Raw genomic sequence first — 13,309 nt, 5'->3', positions numbered from 1 at the left:
CCCTCTTAGACATTACCTACAAGGATAGTGTTTTCACCATTATTTCAGCTTTAAAATTAATTTTCAGGGAATAACAGCAAATAACTAAAGAATGAAAAGCGGTGTTTGGTTCGTGAAGACTGTTTGTCTCTCTTCATTTCTAGATTTGCAAATGTGGTATTTGGTAAGGAAAATATGATTAACTTTGATAGTTATATAGTTTCAGCATTCTGATATTGATGCAACATTTCCAACTTTTATTTTGTGTTAATGAAGCAATTTTGTGGCTGCTGTTAAAATTTCAGGATCTCCAATTTTAAGTGTATGTCATCAAGCTGTGATCCAATTCTGTCACAGTTTGTTGATAAATAAAAAAATGGTTCCTGCCTTGCTGCAAAACTCCACTTGCTCCCTTACAGCGCGTGTTCAGTGTTTCCTCTTAATCGTTCGTTAGAAATGCCTGATAATAAAGTTTGACTTTTTGACATTTATTTTCCAGACGTGAAAATATGGACTCACAACTGTTACCCCACCTGGCAAATCAGCGCACTGCAAACCAATGGACAATGGTTGAGGGTTCACCTCAAAGTAGTTACAGTTACCACCAAGTTGATCAACAGACAGAAAACCAGGAAGGCCGTGAGCCTCCAAGAAATCCCTCAGACATCTACGCTGAGTTTTCCAGTCAAGCCCCGCTTGCAGACTTTGCAGCCGAGCGGGACGAGAGCTATTTCGAGCCTTGTCACGCCGAATACAAGCACCCTGTGCAGGAGGATCATGTCCAGTATGTGCCTGAAGGATATGCCCACTTCCTCATGTCTAGGTCAGTTTTGCCATCAAAAATAATATTATTGAAGTCAGAGATTTCAGTTTGTAAAATCATTTGAATGTATTGCATAAAATAGTTTTGCAATTTTTTTATTTTTGTAAAAATAATACTGTTATGACACTGGTAATCAATTATTTTGTTTGAATATATTCTCATAATATTTTCAATTTTGTAGGCTGTAATAAGCCGAATCCTACTACCACCACTTTATTTTTATTTTATTGCTATTAGTTCTATTATTATATTCTAGGGACTTAAAAATAATAATAATAATAATAATAATAATAATAATAATAATAATAATAATAATAATAATAATAATAATATTGGAACACACAACACTGTTTATTGTTGTTTTCAGTTCTTCCTTGGTGTGTGTGTGTGGGTGTGTGCATACGTGTGTGAGCGTGTCTATGTCTAGCACAGCTTTAATGGTGGCTCCTCATTAACAGTTGCATCACACGGGCCCCACTTTGTAATTCTGATGAACTGCCCCCTCTTTGGGGTACGCCAGCCTCCCGTCGTTCTTTGTGTGTGCGTGTTTTTGTGTGAGTCTCTGTTTGTCAGTCTGTCTGTTATAGTGAATTGGTCATGTGACTGATGGTGGGGAGGCAGTTTTATATTTAAGGTAGGTGTGTAAATACTATTAGATGAAAATGTTCGTCCATGTTTCGTATTTCTATTCTTCTATTGTTAACAGCTCTTATGTTAATCACATGAGCATAGGGGGGCTATGTTGAAATGGGATGTGGTGGGGGGTCGGGCAACACTGTCCCGTATTGTTCTTCTTGTCCCACACGCGCAGCCTACCATGAAAACTTACTTTATTTGTTCTAAAATGTCTCAGCCAGTAACTCGATTATGTTTTTTCTCTTTGGCTTTTGCAGTGTTTTTTTGTGTATGCTAGTCACAGTGATTGTATTTCTCATGCATTTTATTTCTGTTCCTCGGAGCAGCCGAGATCACCACGAAAACCGGCCGGCATCGGGGACCACGACAACTATGATGATGATCAGGAGGACCTCCAGTGAGGAAGCCGAGGATACAGAGAACAGAGAAGGTAAAAAAAATACACACATGCACTAAGCTCTGTACATTACGTGATTATAATGAGCTAAAACAGTGTTACTGCATCTTTAAGAGAGTGTGTATCATTCACACGCATCACTAACTATGTAATATACAGTATATATATATATATATATATATATATATATATATATATATATATATATATATATATATATATATATATATATATATATATATATATATATATATATGTGTGTTTAAAATAACCATATTACCCTATAAAATCAATAAACTGTCTATGTAAGCCTATTTTCTACTTTGCATCAGATCCACCCTCCTCAGCAGATGTTTCGGCTGGCTCCGGTCAGAGGCGTAAGTTGGCGGCGCCACCCATGAACGTGTCGCTGGAGCACAGCGAAGGCTCCCTGCTCTCTGAGGACGCCTTGGACACAGATGACGAGGAAGCGGCTCTAGACACTGGAGACGACCTGGATGTGGACATCGAGGAGCTGGACACGTCCGACGAGGAGCGTGACCCCGCCGTCCCACCGGAAGGGGTCAGTGAGGGGCACGAGGATAGTCGACTGTGGAGGAGTGTGGTGATTGGCGAGCAGGAGCATCGTATTGACATGAAATGCATTGACGCATACAAGAGGGTCATCTCTCACGGAGGTATAGCTACGTGCATTTTCGCAACATCTCGGCCCCTCCGTTGTGTAACCCCCATGATTCATATCAGGTTATTACGCCGAGCAGAATGCCATCATCGTGTTTGCAGCCTGCTTCCTGCCTGACAGTGACTGTGACAGTTACAACTATGTCATGGAAAACCTATTCTTGTAAGTGAAACTGCACTCATTGTACTAATACTGCATTCTTAATGCTGGTGGCATAAAGTAACCCAATTTAGGTGAAATAGCTAACTCAGTACCGGGTCCTAAAGGAACTGAGCCACTGCTTAGCTATTATACATGCCACTTTTTGTTTAGGTTTTTATCCAACAAGGCTTAAAAATGCCCATAGGGTTAGCAAATTATTACTTTGGCTGCGGTTAAAAACTGTGCACATTTTTATACCCACTGTTTCTAAGACGATGAATCAACTTTTCTGTTTCGAAGGTTTTCAAAGAAAATCACTTGAATTAATGTGTTTGGCACATTTTTTTTTTGAAGTTGCTGTCTAACCACGCAAACTGACTCCAGCTTCTGTCATCCTTTTATTATGTGTGTAACGTGTAGGTATGTCATAAGCACCTTGGAGCTAATGGTAGCAGAGGACTACATGATTGTTTACCTGAATGGTGCCACGCCTCGCCGCAGGATGCCCGGCTTCACTTGGATGAAGAAGTGCTACCAAATGATTGACAGGAGGTGACACTTAATTTTTACATCGAGTGTCTGTAACTTATCGGACTCATTAGATTGCGCAGTGTGTGCCTTCCGATTACACCTCCCTGAACTATGTTTTTAGCAAGAGTTGTCCTAGCTGGTCCTCAAACATCTGAGCAATTGAACTCAAGATCCAGACCTTCTTCTCTTTGACTGCTCTTAGATGGAAAAATGATCAAAAATAACCTAATTGTGGGTCAAGGGGGGTCCAGGGTGTTCTACTGCCTTTTGGATGGCTGGGATAAGCACAAGCCAGCCAGCGACCCTAGTGAGGATAAGCGGCTATGCAAGAGGGATGGACGGACGGTTGTGTGGAGGGAAAGGAGTTATTCGCAAAATAATACTTTTTTTGTTGTCGTTGTTGGGTTATTCATTTGCCCCAATGAATTTTAGAAAAGATGAAGAAAATGGAATGTTGCTTCAAATGAACCTAAACATAGTCATTTGGATCATTTTCACCTACTGTTTCATTTTTGTTGGGTCAAAGTTGGGCCATATTAGATAACCCACAAAACAACCATGCAAGTTTGGGTTGTTTTAGGATGATCCATTTGATCCAAATAGCTTGCTCTGACATAAATAACCCAGCAAACATCCCCAAAATATTGAGTGTGCTTTGTGTTAATCATTTGATCCACTTTTTAGTGGTTTTGCGCCAACCAATCTATTTTTATTCATTTATCTATTTTTTTGTTTTTTTTGTTTTGTTTGTACAAAGCAACCTTTTTTAATTGTTAAATGGTTATACATTTGATTCACATTTCCAAAAACTTAAATTAAACATAACATAAACAAAACATGAACATATTGACGCAAGTGGGGCTGGTCCTTTCTGACCAATAACAAAGTTATTTATGATCCAACTGTTTTTTTTTTTTTTTTAGAGAGTGTATTATACAGCATGTATATATTGTTTCAGGCTCAAGAAGAACTTGAAGATGTTCATAATTGTCCATCCTTCCTGGTTCATCAGAACACTACTAGGCATCACCAGACCCTTCATAAGGTTCGTTTTAATTTATCTGTCTCAGTTTTTACTCTATTATTGGTATTTTTCTGGTGCTCTACATTTCTATATTTCTTTTCCTGATGACTTTTTTTAAAAATGTTTTTACTTTGACTTCTTACATTTGTACACAGGTATTTTTAGTGAGTTAGTACTACTACTTTATACTGTAAGTCTTGCTGTATTTTTTTCAACTTCAACATATGACAAAAAAAGACATACACAGAGCGAGTTGGAAATCATTTGCAGTTGAGATCTTGAGGACTGGAGCAAGGAACATTAACAACTGTGTCATAACAGATAACTCATACTAACTACAATGAAACTCTTATACAGTATATAAAAAAACTTCCTTAATGCACCCAAATTGCGGCACTTCTACCTGTGTGAATACTTTGCCACCTCTTGACTTAAGGCATTATCCAATTGTATGTGAATGTCAGACATTGTCTTTCGTGTGGTGTGTTCAGCTCCAAGTTCAGCAGTAAAATCAAGTATGTGAGCAGCCTCCAGGAGCTGGGGCATATCATCCCCATGGAGTATGTCCACATCCCGCCCAGCATCGTCAAGTGAGTTTTAATAAATACCATTGACGGGATGTGCATTTCTAGGAACTTACCTGATTCAATCCACCTCTTAATACCGCCACTACCATCTCATGATTTTAAAAACCATCGTTACAGTACAAAATAGCAGCAAACATGTGTGCCAGGTATGTCACTGGGATATACACAAAATGACAAGTTTTGAATTCAGTATTAGGAACACTCTATGCACCACCTCACCCAATGATAACCAGTACGATACATTCTGCGTGTGTTTGGAAGAAGATTCCTTTGTGTGTGGTTGCCCGCAAGAGACTAAAAAGCGTTTGGTTTAAAAAAAAAAAAAAAAAAAAAAATCACTTGTGTGTTGAGCTTGATTTTCCATGTTCCCTTACAAGGTATGACCAACAGAGGGCGGCACACACATTTGCATGCATGAGGTAAAACATAAACACCAAGTTGCCTGTGCAATACTAACCTTCATCTGATGCAGCCTGATAGCAGCTCATTAACTATTTTAACGTCCAGTTGTTACACCTGTGGCTTTAACTTTTTGTCTTCTTTGCTCTTTTTGTACATTAAGACTGGCTGCTGCTATTTAAAAATGAACTTGTTTTCTTTGGCCGCCTGGGTTTTTAGCGAATTTAAAGTCTTCCGTACATTTACAAGTACGGGGTCATTATGTAGGATGAGTTTGAAATATTATTAAAGTCTTTTTGCAGAATAGTTTGTGAAATTTGTATAGACAAGCTATAAATGAAGACTCTAATTAAATTGAACTATTATTTTGATCTATTAACTGCGTTAGTTGCTGTATCAGAGTCAAGCAATTGTTTTTCTATAGCTTTTCTATGGTTGTATTTTGTACTGTAATACCCTTGCATAGAGGAAAGGAAAGCTAGAGTCACCACTGCCCCGTCATCTCAACAGTAACAAGGACACTGGAAATGCTGTCAACCACACTTCATGTCTTGCAATTTTTGTGTGTGATCAGATATGTCCACAATATGTTTAAACAGTGTGCCAATCCACCAAGTATTTATATTATGAAATACTAACAACATGGCAATAGCAATAACCTCAACTGATTTTTTATAGTCCAATCAGTACAAATAATGCCTTCATTTTCCTTGACATTGTTATTGTCAAGACCCTTTCTGAACTTTGAACACACCGATGATTCAGTTTCAAATGTGTCCATTGTAATGATTTACCATTTTTATGATTGGTGCTTACTCATTTATCACCCTCCTTGCTTGTCAGGAGTGTTTTTTTTTTTGTTTTTTTTTGCAACCGCAGTTCCTTCTTTTGTCCCATCCATTATGGTTAAAAAAAAAAAAAAAAAAAAAACTCCACCATCCTCATGTGACACAGCAGACACAGGCTACTAATCCAGCACAGACAACAATGAGGGCTCCCCAAAACCATCCCCCCACCTCATTAACCTCTCTCTCTGTCTTATGTTGCGATGCCACACACCAGGCTGGACACAGATTTGAAGGATGCCTCAGGAAAGTAAGTCTACACAATCTGCAGTAGAACACAATAGTATCATACACAGCGATCGCATGATCATTACTAAATTGGAAGAAAAGCACCTGCAATGCACAGAAATAGCTGTTGTACTTAAGAAAGAGAAATTATCCAGGAGCAGTTGTTTTAAAATATACCAGTATTATGATACTGAACTAATGTTTACCACCAATCCAATCTAATTTTAATAATCTATGGTACATGCCAATATCCATCTACTGAAGGAAGAATAATTCTCTTTAAAAACAAGGCAGAAAAAATGAGAGGGGTGACATTAGGTATTGGTATCAGAGCAGACACCAGCCTCATTTCACGGTATCGGTATTCGTATAGGCAAATGATACAAATTCAGGCCACCCTCTTGTAGGGATTTTATGATCGGGAACTAGAAATTAGAATGGAAAATTTGTCACAGTTTTGATGACAATTGATATGTAGGCCCATCATCAAAATTGCCTTTCTGTGTTTTTGGTAGGGACAGTGCCAAAATTACCAGTGGTATCTGTATCTATTATCAGTGTCAGTAACTACTCAAGTATTCGAGTATACAGTATATGCTAGTTTGAAGCAAAGTGGTATCCAACATCCTCGATTAAATGACAAATACAGTATCGTGATACAGCTAGAGTGTAATCACCTCCAAACGCCTGAAGACAATCAACAATACATGTGACAATGTTGGTGTTTATCTATGTATTTAACAACATTTTAAACAATACAGCAAAGCTGCGATAAGTAATCAAAAACTACCACAATTGTCATCTGTAATCTTTGTTTCTTCTTGTCTGTCAGGTCTGACAGAAAGAGGAGTTTGGCTGTTTGACAAAACTAGAGCTTCACATGAGGCTGACCGTCTTCCCATCAGGGGGGAGAAGGTTGCGGTGAGGCATTCAGAAAACACCATGTCACTGTGTGTGTCGAAGGGAAGGTGCTCCAAAGTCTGCACTCAATGAGGTTTACATTGCAATCCATTTATTACAACCGTATTTACCACTTGACTAACATGTCTTTCCTTTTACTACACTGTATTACTGTAGTAGCATTTTTGACCATAAATAACCTTTCATGCATCGGCTGCCCATGAGCTGTGTCAGCGTTTACAAACAATTCACAAACACTCAATAAATCTCTGTACTGTACATGTAGACAGACTAATACAAGTTGATGACCAAACATTGGTTTAAATCAGGGGTGGTAGGAAGACTGAAATGATTAAAGAATAAAAAAAAATCAATTTCATCGCAATATACTGCCAACGATACCATGATACAGCAAAAACAATAATATAATTTTCATCTTATCGTGTATTAGCATTTCTGATCATTTGGAAGGAAACTATCTACTACATAGCAATATGCAACCAAATAAGTGAACATGGAACACAAAACAATACCAAAAGACATATCATGTTAACAACCATATCACTTTACATTTTTGCGGCAGCAATCGATATATCGGAGTTAAAATATATGATACATGACACTCTATTATGTAACTGATGAAAGAAAAAGTGTACAGACAACTTAGCAAACAAATTTCAGGAAACGGACAGCATCAAGATACAGTGATGGCGTGACCCACAGTCACGATATGTATAATGATGCCCGTGTTATGAACGATGAATTTGTCCCACCCCTGATTTGAACGTGACCACTCTCCGTGAACAATATCAAAACCTGGCTAAGTCTACTAATACGTTCTATCACTGTGAAAGTCCTTGAGGTAGCAAAATAGCACTTGAATGTGTCTGCAGTGACTTGTGCATGCCTTCCGCTTGTGTGAGTGTGTGTATGTGTGTCCGTGCGCATGTGTGCACGTGCATCTACTGTGTGTATGTGTGAGATGATGACACATTGTTGACAAAGTCTCGCGTGTTCCATACTTTTATTTGTTATTCTGCCTTTATCTTCTTACTGTAAAATAAAGAAGACTACTCAGCTCTTGTCTGAAGCTTCATTTTTACTCCATTAAATTACAATTTAAAAAAAAACGAGAAAAGACAGTTTCAACAATAAGAGTTGAATTGCAGTACAATGTAACATCATTTTTTTATTGGTTGTTTCTTACTGTACAGTACACATCACCGCAATCTTCAAAATTAGTCCTGATACTGCCAATAGAATATGTGTGGTTTCATGGCTGTTTCGCCAGTTTTATTGACGACTCGTTGTCTGTTCTTCTTAGCATCAGCAAGATGTATACAAGCTGCATCCTGACATGGCTACAAATTTGGTGTCAGCAACTAACAAAATATGTAACAAAACATGTTCCTGGCTGGTCAACCAACATTAGCCATTGTCACTCCAAACAGTCCAGGAACTCGTGAGTTTCTGGTTGCGGGGTTCCGGGTCCAAAGTCCCTTATCGACGGCCCACAAGTTCAAGTTTGCGGGAAGGAGAAAGGGTAAAACCGTGAGTCCTAATTCTGCTGTCTTCCTACTAAATAGCACAAAACGACAGGACCGATGCGTAGTTAAGTCTCCTCTTCTTTTTTTCGCCGTTTCACGTCGGTCTGGCTTTACTGCACCGTCCCGCTCTTGCCTTAACTAAGAACACGTTTATTCAAAGTAGAAAACAAATGTAAATAAATGAAAACACCATACATACTAAATAATATGTTCCACAATCTATCAACAAAAGTATGTATGTGTCGCACTTTCCCACTTCCAGTGAGTGCTTTGTGACAGGCCAGCTAAGAGTACACGGTGAAAAGGGCCATCTGCACTGACAGCAATCAGCAAGTTTGGGTCCATGTTCTTTTTAGGAGCTTGCATCGTGGAGAGCTGATCAATGACATAAGTCTGCCTTAATCGGACGTGGGCCTGCTGAACTTGCTGTTCCGTGATCCAACAACCGTTTGCTTCAACAACGAGAAGTCGAAAGGGGGCCAAGTCGCGGACGGACGTGTTTGCCGACGCCCGGCGGGTGTTTCGGCATCTCTTGGCATGTTGTTTATGACAAAAAGTTATAAAAAGAATACACGAACCGAGCACCAATTGTAGATTTCGATTCAATGTCTTAATTTTGTTTCCTCCAAAAACCTCCTTTATTCTTCATAATGAGAAAAAAAAGAGTGAATTCCTTGCCGGTGCACCAATTATGGCGATTTGATTGATTGTGATGCTTCGAACATTCAGTCTACCAGACATGTCATTTCTGCAGTTGGGCCAGCGCTCTTTGTCGTAGGTATTTTTCCAGACAGTAAATGGCGAGAGGGTCCGTGTCTGTGTCAAACTTGTTGGCAAAGAGGTGCCGCTGTCTCAGCATCCACTGTAGGTCGCCCACCCCGTACACGCACACATCCCTCACGTGGATGCCTTGACATGGCGGGTACACAGCGTCCCGAGAGGCCCGCTCGCCCTCGTGCCACCGCCACTTGACCAGCCTGGCCAGGGCATTAAGGTCAGTCATGTCGTACTTGGGGCTGGCCCACGTGGAACCGGGCACGCCTGGCATACGCTGAATGCTCGCCCACAGAAACTCGTCAGGGCTGTATGTGTCTTTGGCCCAGTCTTTTAGGGCCTGGACCCGATGGTTCTCTAGAACGCTTTGAACGAAGCCCCGCGTCGCCACAATGTAGGCGCTCCCCGACAGGATGGGCAGTTGGAAGGGTGGCTGCTCCTTTGACTTTCCTGTCGCCTGTCACAAAACAGATTAATATTCCTCTATAGCTTTTATTATTCTCCCTACCCCCCTCGACACACGGACTCATTAGGCCAGGGGTGGGGCACTCCGGTTCCTTGAGACATATATATGCTACCTGTTTTTGATGTGTCTCACTTTTGACACACCTGATTGGAATGATCAGGATCGTTATCAGGCTTCCGCTGGGCTTGTCGATGAGCTGATTATTCGAACCATGTGAAAAAGGCGATGGAGACATCGAAAATAGGCAGGATATGGCTCTTTATGGAGCGGAGTTCCCGACCCGTGCATTAGGCTCAACTACATACATAGTCTGTATTTCATCATGCTGCCTTGACTGCCCTGCTAATTTACTCTGGACAAGGTCAGTTTTATTGAGCATTGGTCATTAATTTTGGTTCCCCAAATCTCAAAGGTGGATTAGTTAGTGCATCAAATAAACCCATCCATGGTTAGCGGGTCTGCCTCAAGTCGGCGGAGGTCATGGCTTCATTGTCAATTCTGGCCTCCTGTGTATAGTTTGCATGTTCTCCACATGCCCGTGTGGGTTTTCTCCGGGTACTGCTTACCCCCACATTCCAAAGACATGTATGGTAGGTCGGTATTTTGGCCACTGTAAATTTCCCTTAGGTGTGGTTATGTTTTTAGCCTCGTGAGGATAAACAGTTAAGAAAATAGATGGCTTAATATGACTGGTAAGAAATGAATGAAAATTTTAGGTAATTATTAAATGTATTGTTTATAAAATATAATAAGAAGAATAAGAATTTAATAAAATTTACCAAAACTATTACATTAATATGTGAAATGAAGAAATGGGAAAACTAGGTTCAGAAAGTAAAAACCCTGCCATACTTTGGCTTTATCCAGAGGTACTTCTGTTCAACCTGCAATTAAATGAGTTCATTAACCTGCCAGTTAAGTGGAAGCGCCTGAGGTTGAAGCCAAACCGTGGCAGGGTTTTTACTTTCTGGAGGTGATTTTCCCATCTCTAGAAATGTTTTACTGCATAAAATGAAATACTAAGAACAACTTCATTGTTGAGGCAAATAGATGAAAATGGATGATGGTAAATGTAGTTTAGTGTGGGGCAGAATTAATACAATAAATATTTGCGGTCTAGGAAAAAAAAAAGTTTTCACAGAAGGTATTGAGTGCTCTCAAGTCTTACCTGGAGGCGTCCATCTATTTCCTGGTGAACCCATTCCACTCTCCACATCTTCTCCTTCGGCATCAGCACTGATTCCAAGCTGTTGGCGCCGTTGAGCGCTCCAAGTGCCCGTACAATCTCGAGATTAGTCTTGATGGGGAAGTCCTGGCCACAGAGGTTGATGAAGTACCTCCACGCCACGTCGGTGTCCAGCAGGTCGGCCATACAGTTGAGATCGGCCTGGACCCGGGACCAGCCGGCGTAGATCACGTTCACGCGCCTGCGGGCCAGGAACACATTCGGGAAGCAGGAGGCCACTGCCGAAACTGCGGAGAGGACCGACGGTGATGCCTTCAGATCCACGTGAACGCAGTAGACGTTCTGAGGAGTGTAGATAGCCCGAAGTAGTCGTTCAAAGTTCTGCACCTGCAATGTAATTGGATTTCTACAGTGATTAATAAATGTGCCTTTAATTGAAAACAATTATTATTGTTGATGTCATATTCCTGATTTCCTCTCACTATACCTTGTGATGCACAACCATAGAGTAAGCCAATGGAAAGTCCTCCTCCTCCTTGCTTAGTGGGAATGTGACATACTTCCTATTCATCTTAAACTTCCTGTGGTATGGGAAAGGTCCCAAAAATATTGAGTCCAGTTTTATTGTCCCTCAAGGGCAAAACTAACTTATAGCGATTCAGTACGATTTTAGCTTGAATAAATCTGTATTCATTTCTGGAGCCTCTTTCGGAAACGGATGAATGGCCCAAATGAAGCTGAGTGAAAATTCCTGCTGCACTGCAGTATACTTAGAACCCTTGTTTGCCATAATGTATTGATATTAATTATCTTTCTACAGATGAGTGTTTCAATATATTTGTATGCAACCTTTGCCCTTAATGTCCATTAGAATCATGAAATCCTCACCATAGCAAAACAACTCATGTGGCTGAGAAGTCCTTGTTTGCATACCCAGAACCTCGCTCAACACATTCATAAATTGATACAGGCAAGATAACAGAACATAAGTTGCAATTGTGAAGAATCAAGATCGTTTTTTTGTGTGGCATTGTTTTTTAGATTTCAATCAATGGGCCCTCAACCTCAGTATGGAAAATGGTATTGGTTGGTCACTCTAATTGGCTGTTAGCTTGCAAAAACAAATCAGTATCGAATCATGCACGAGGAGATACAACTCAAAAGCAAAGCAAATAAATGAACAAAAGTTGGCTGGTTTGAACTATTTGAATCAGTTCCACTCCTTCCCTGATCTCGTTTTCATGTCAGAAAAAGTATTAGAATAAAATGTAGAACACATAATTGACAGGTTTTTTGATTTTGTTCTGTGCTGTGCTCTCAGATTCATCTTTATAGGTATCTTCGGGAGGGTTACAATTGCGCTGAATTCTATTCATCGACATCTGGTTACTAACATATGAACGCCAAAGCTTTCGTAATAGCAGTGGTATCCCTGCTGAAGTCTCAGGTACCAGTTGCATGGCCTATCACTGTGAAAATCGGATGATGACCAATTTATACAAAAAAATCAAGTCATTCTAAAGAGTTCACATACTTGTTCAGTTTTGCAACTCACATTAAAACCATAGAATTATAAAATGAAAGCAATGTGGCTTCACCGAACCAATACTCTTGGATGCTAAGTGTTCATTAATTACAGACACTCACCTGCAGTCTTTAGTGGCATTCACATAAAACTGATCGGAGACTCTGAGGCTCTTGCGGAAGTCTTTGGTAAGGGACAACAACTTTGCCTGATCTAGTGGCCCATGCTCGCCCCTCAAGATGGCCGGGCAGTTGACCTCCTTCTCCGGGTGGTCGTTGTTGACATCGTAGTCAAGCCAGGTGTAGTTACCGAGGCTCACCTTGAGAGTCACGCTGATCAGGGAGAGCATAAGCAGGATGGACAGCAGTGCAGCCAGATTGATACACTTGATTTTGCGCTGTCCCATTGATCTCAGCCTCATTGTTGACTATCAAAATGACATGCACATAATAATTACTATACAATTGTGGAAGAGTGATTTCCAGAAGTGAGCAACTTACATTATTTTGCTGCTCCGGCATTCGCTATTGGTCAGAGCCCCACCCCCCCTTTCCGTCTGTCATTTTTCCAAGCCATATGAAATTGTAATTGCCGGTCAGTCAGTCCGTCGGTGTATTTTTGCCCAACCTTCCGCCAATA

General features: G+C 40.3%; 2 protein-coding genes across 3 annotated transcripts in view; one reads left to right on the top strand and one right to left on the bottom strand.

The window, feature by feature from the left end:
* Nucleotides 1-8,256, top strand: part of LOC148429473 (uncharacterized) — a 33,770-nt gene extending 25,514 nt beyond the window's left edge. The window contains exons 10-20 of one of the 2 annotated variants that reach the window (XM_088425912.1): nt 285-301; nt 600-796; nt 1,762-1,868; nt 2,168-2,512; nt 2,580-2,679; nt 3,079-3,210; nt 4,148-4,234; nt 4,705-4,803; nt 5,178-5,219; nt 6,262-6,294; nt 7,105-8,256. In XM_088425912.1, coding sequence (XP_088282038.1) covers nt 285-301; nt 600-796; nt 1,762-1,868; nt 2,168-2,512; nt 2,580-2,679; nt 3,079-3,210; nt 4,148-4,234; nt 4,705-4,803; nt 5,178-5,219; nt 6,262-6,294; nt 7,105-7,135 — 1,190 coding nt within the window. In that variant the 3' untranslated portion in view covers nt 7,136-8,256. Of the gene's footprint in view, nt 1-284; nt 302-478; nt 803-1,761; nt 1,869-2,167; nt 2,513-2,579; nt 2,680-3,078; nt 3,211-4,147; nt 4,235-4,704; nt 4,804-5,177; nt 5,220-6,261; nt 6,295-7,104 lie in introns of both variants that reach the window. The other variant, XM_088425920.1, reaches the window with a different exon arrangement.
* A 1,205-nt stretch (nt 8,257-9,461) lies between these two features.
* On the bottom strand, nt 9,462-13,091 carry LOC148429472 (beta-1,3-galactosyl-O-glycosyl-glycoprotein beta-1,6-N-acetylglucosaminyltransferase-like). Its single transcript, XM_088425520.1, has 4 exons — nt 12,793-13,091; nt 11,633-11,726; nt 11,128-11,532; nt 9,462-9,950 (listed from the first exon to the last, which is right to left on the bottom strand). Exons 1-4 carry the CDS (start codon nt 13,089-13,091, stop codon nt 9,462-9,464), a joined length of 1,287 nt encoding a protein of 428 aa, XP_088281646.1.
* Between the last annotated feature and the right edge of the window lie 218 nt (nt 13,092-13,309).

The sequence above is a fragment of the Hippichthys cyanospilos genome, chromosome 1, assembly GCF_059441005.1.
Source record: "Hippichthys cyanospilos isolate Australia breed blue-spotted pipefish chromosome 1, RoL_Hcya_1.0, whole genome shotgun sequence".
Classification (NCBI taxonomy): Eukaryota; Metazoa; Chordata; class Actinopteri; order Syngnathiformes; family Syngnathidae; genus Hippichthys; species Hippichthys cyanospilos.
This window is presented reverse-complemented; position numbering and strand designations above follow the sequence as displayed.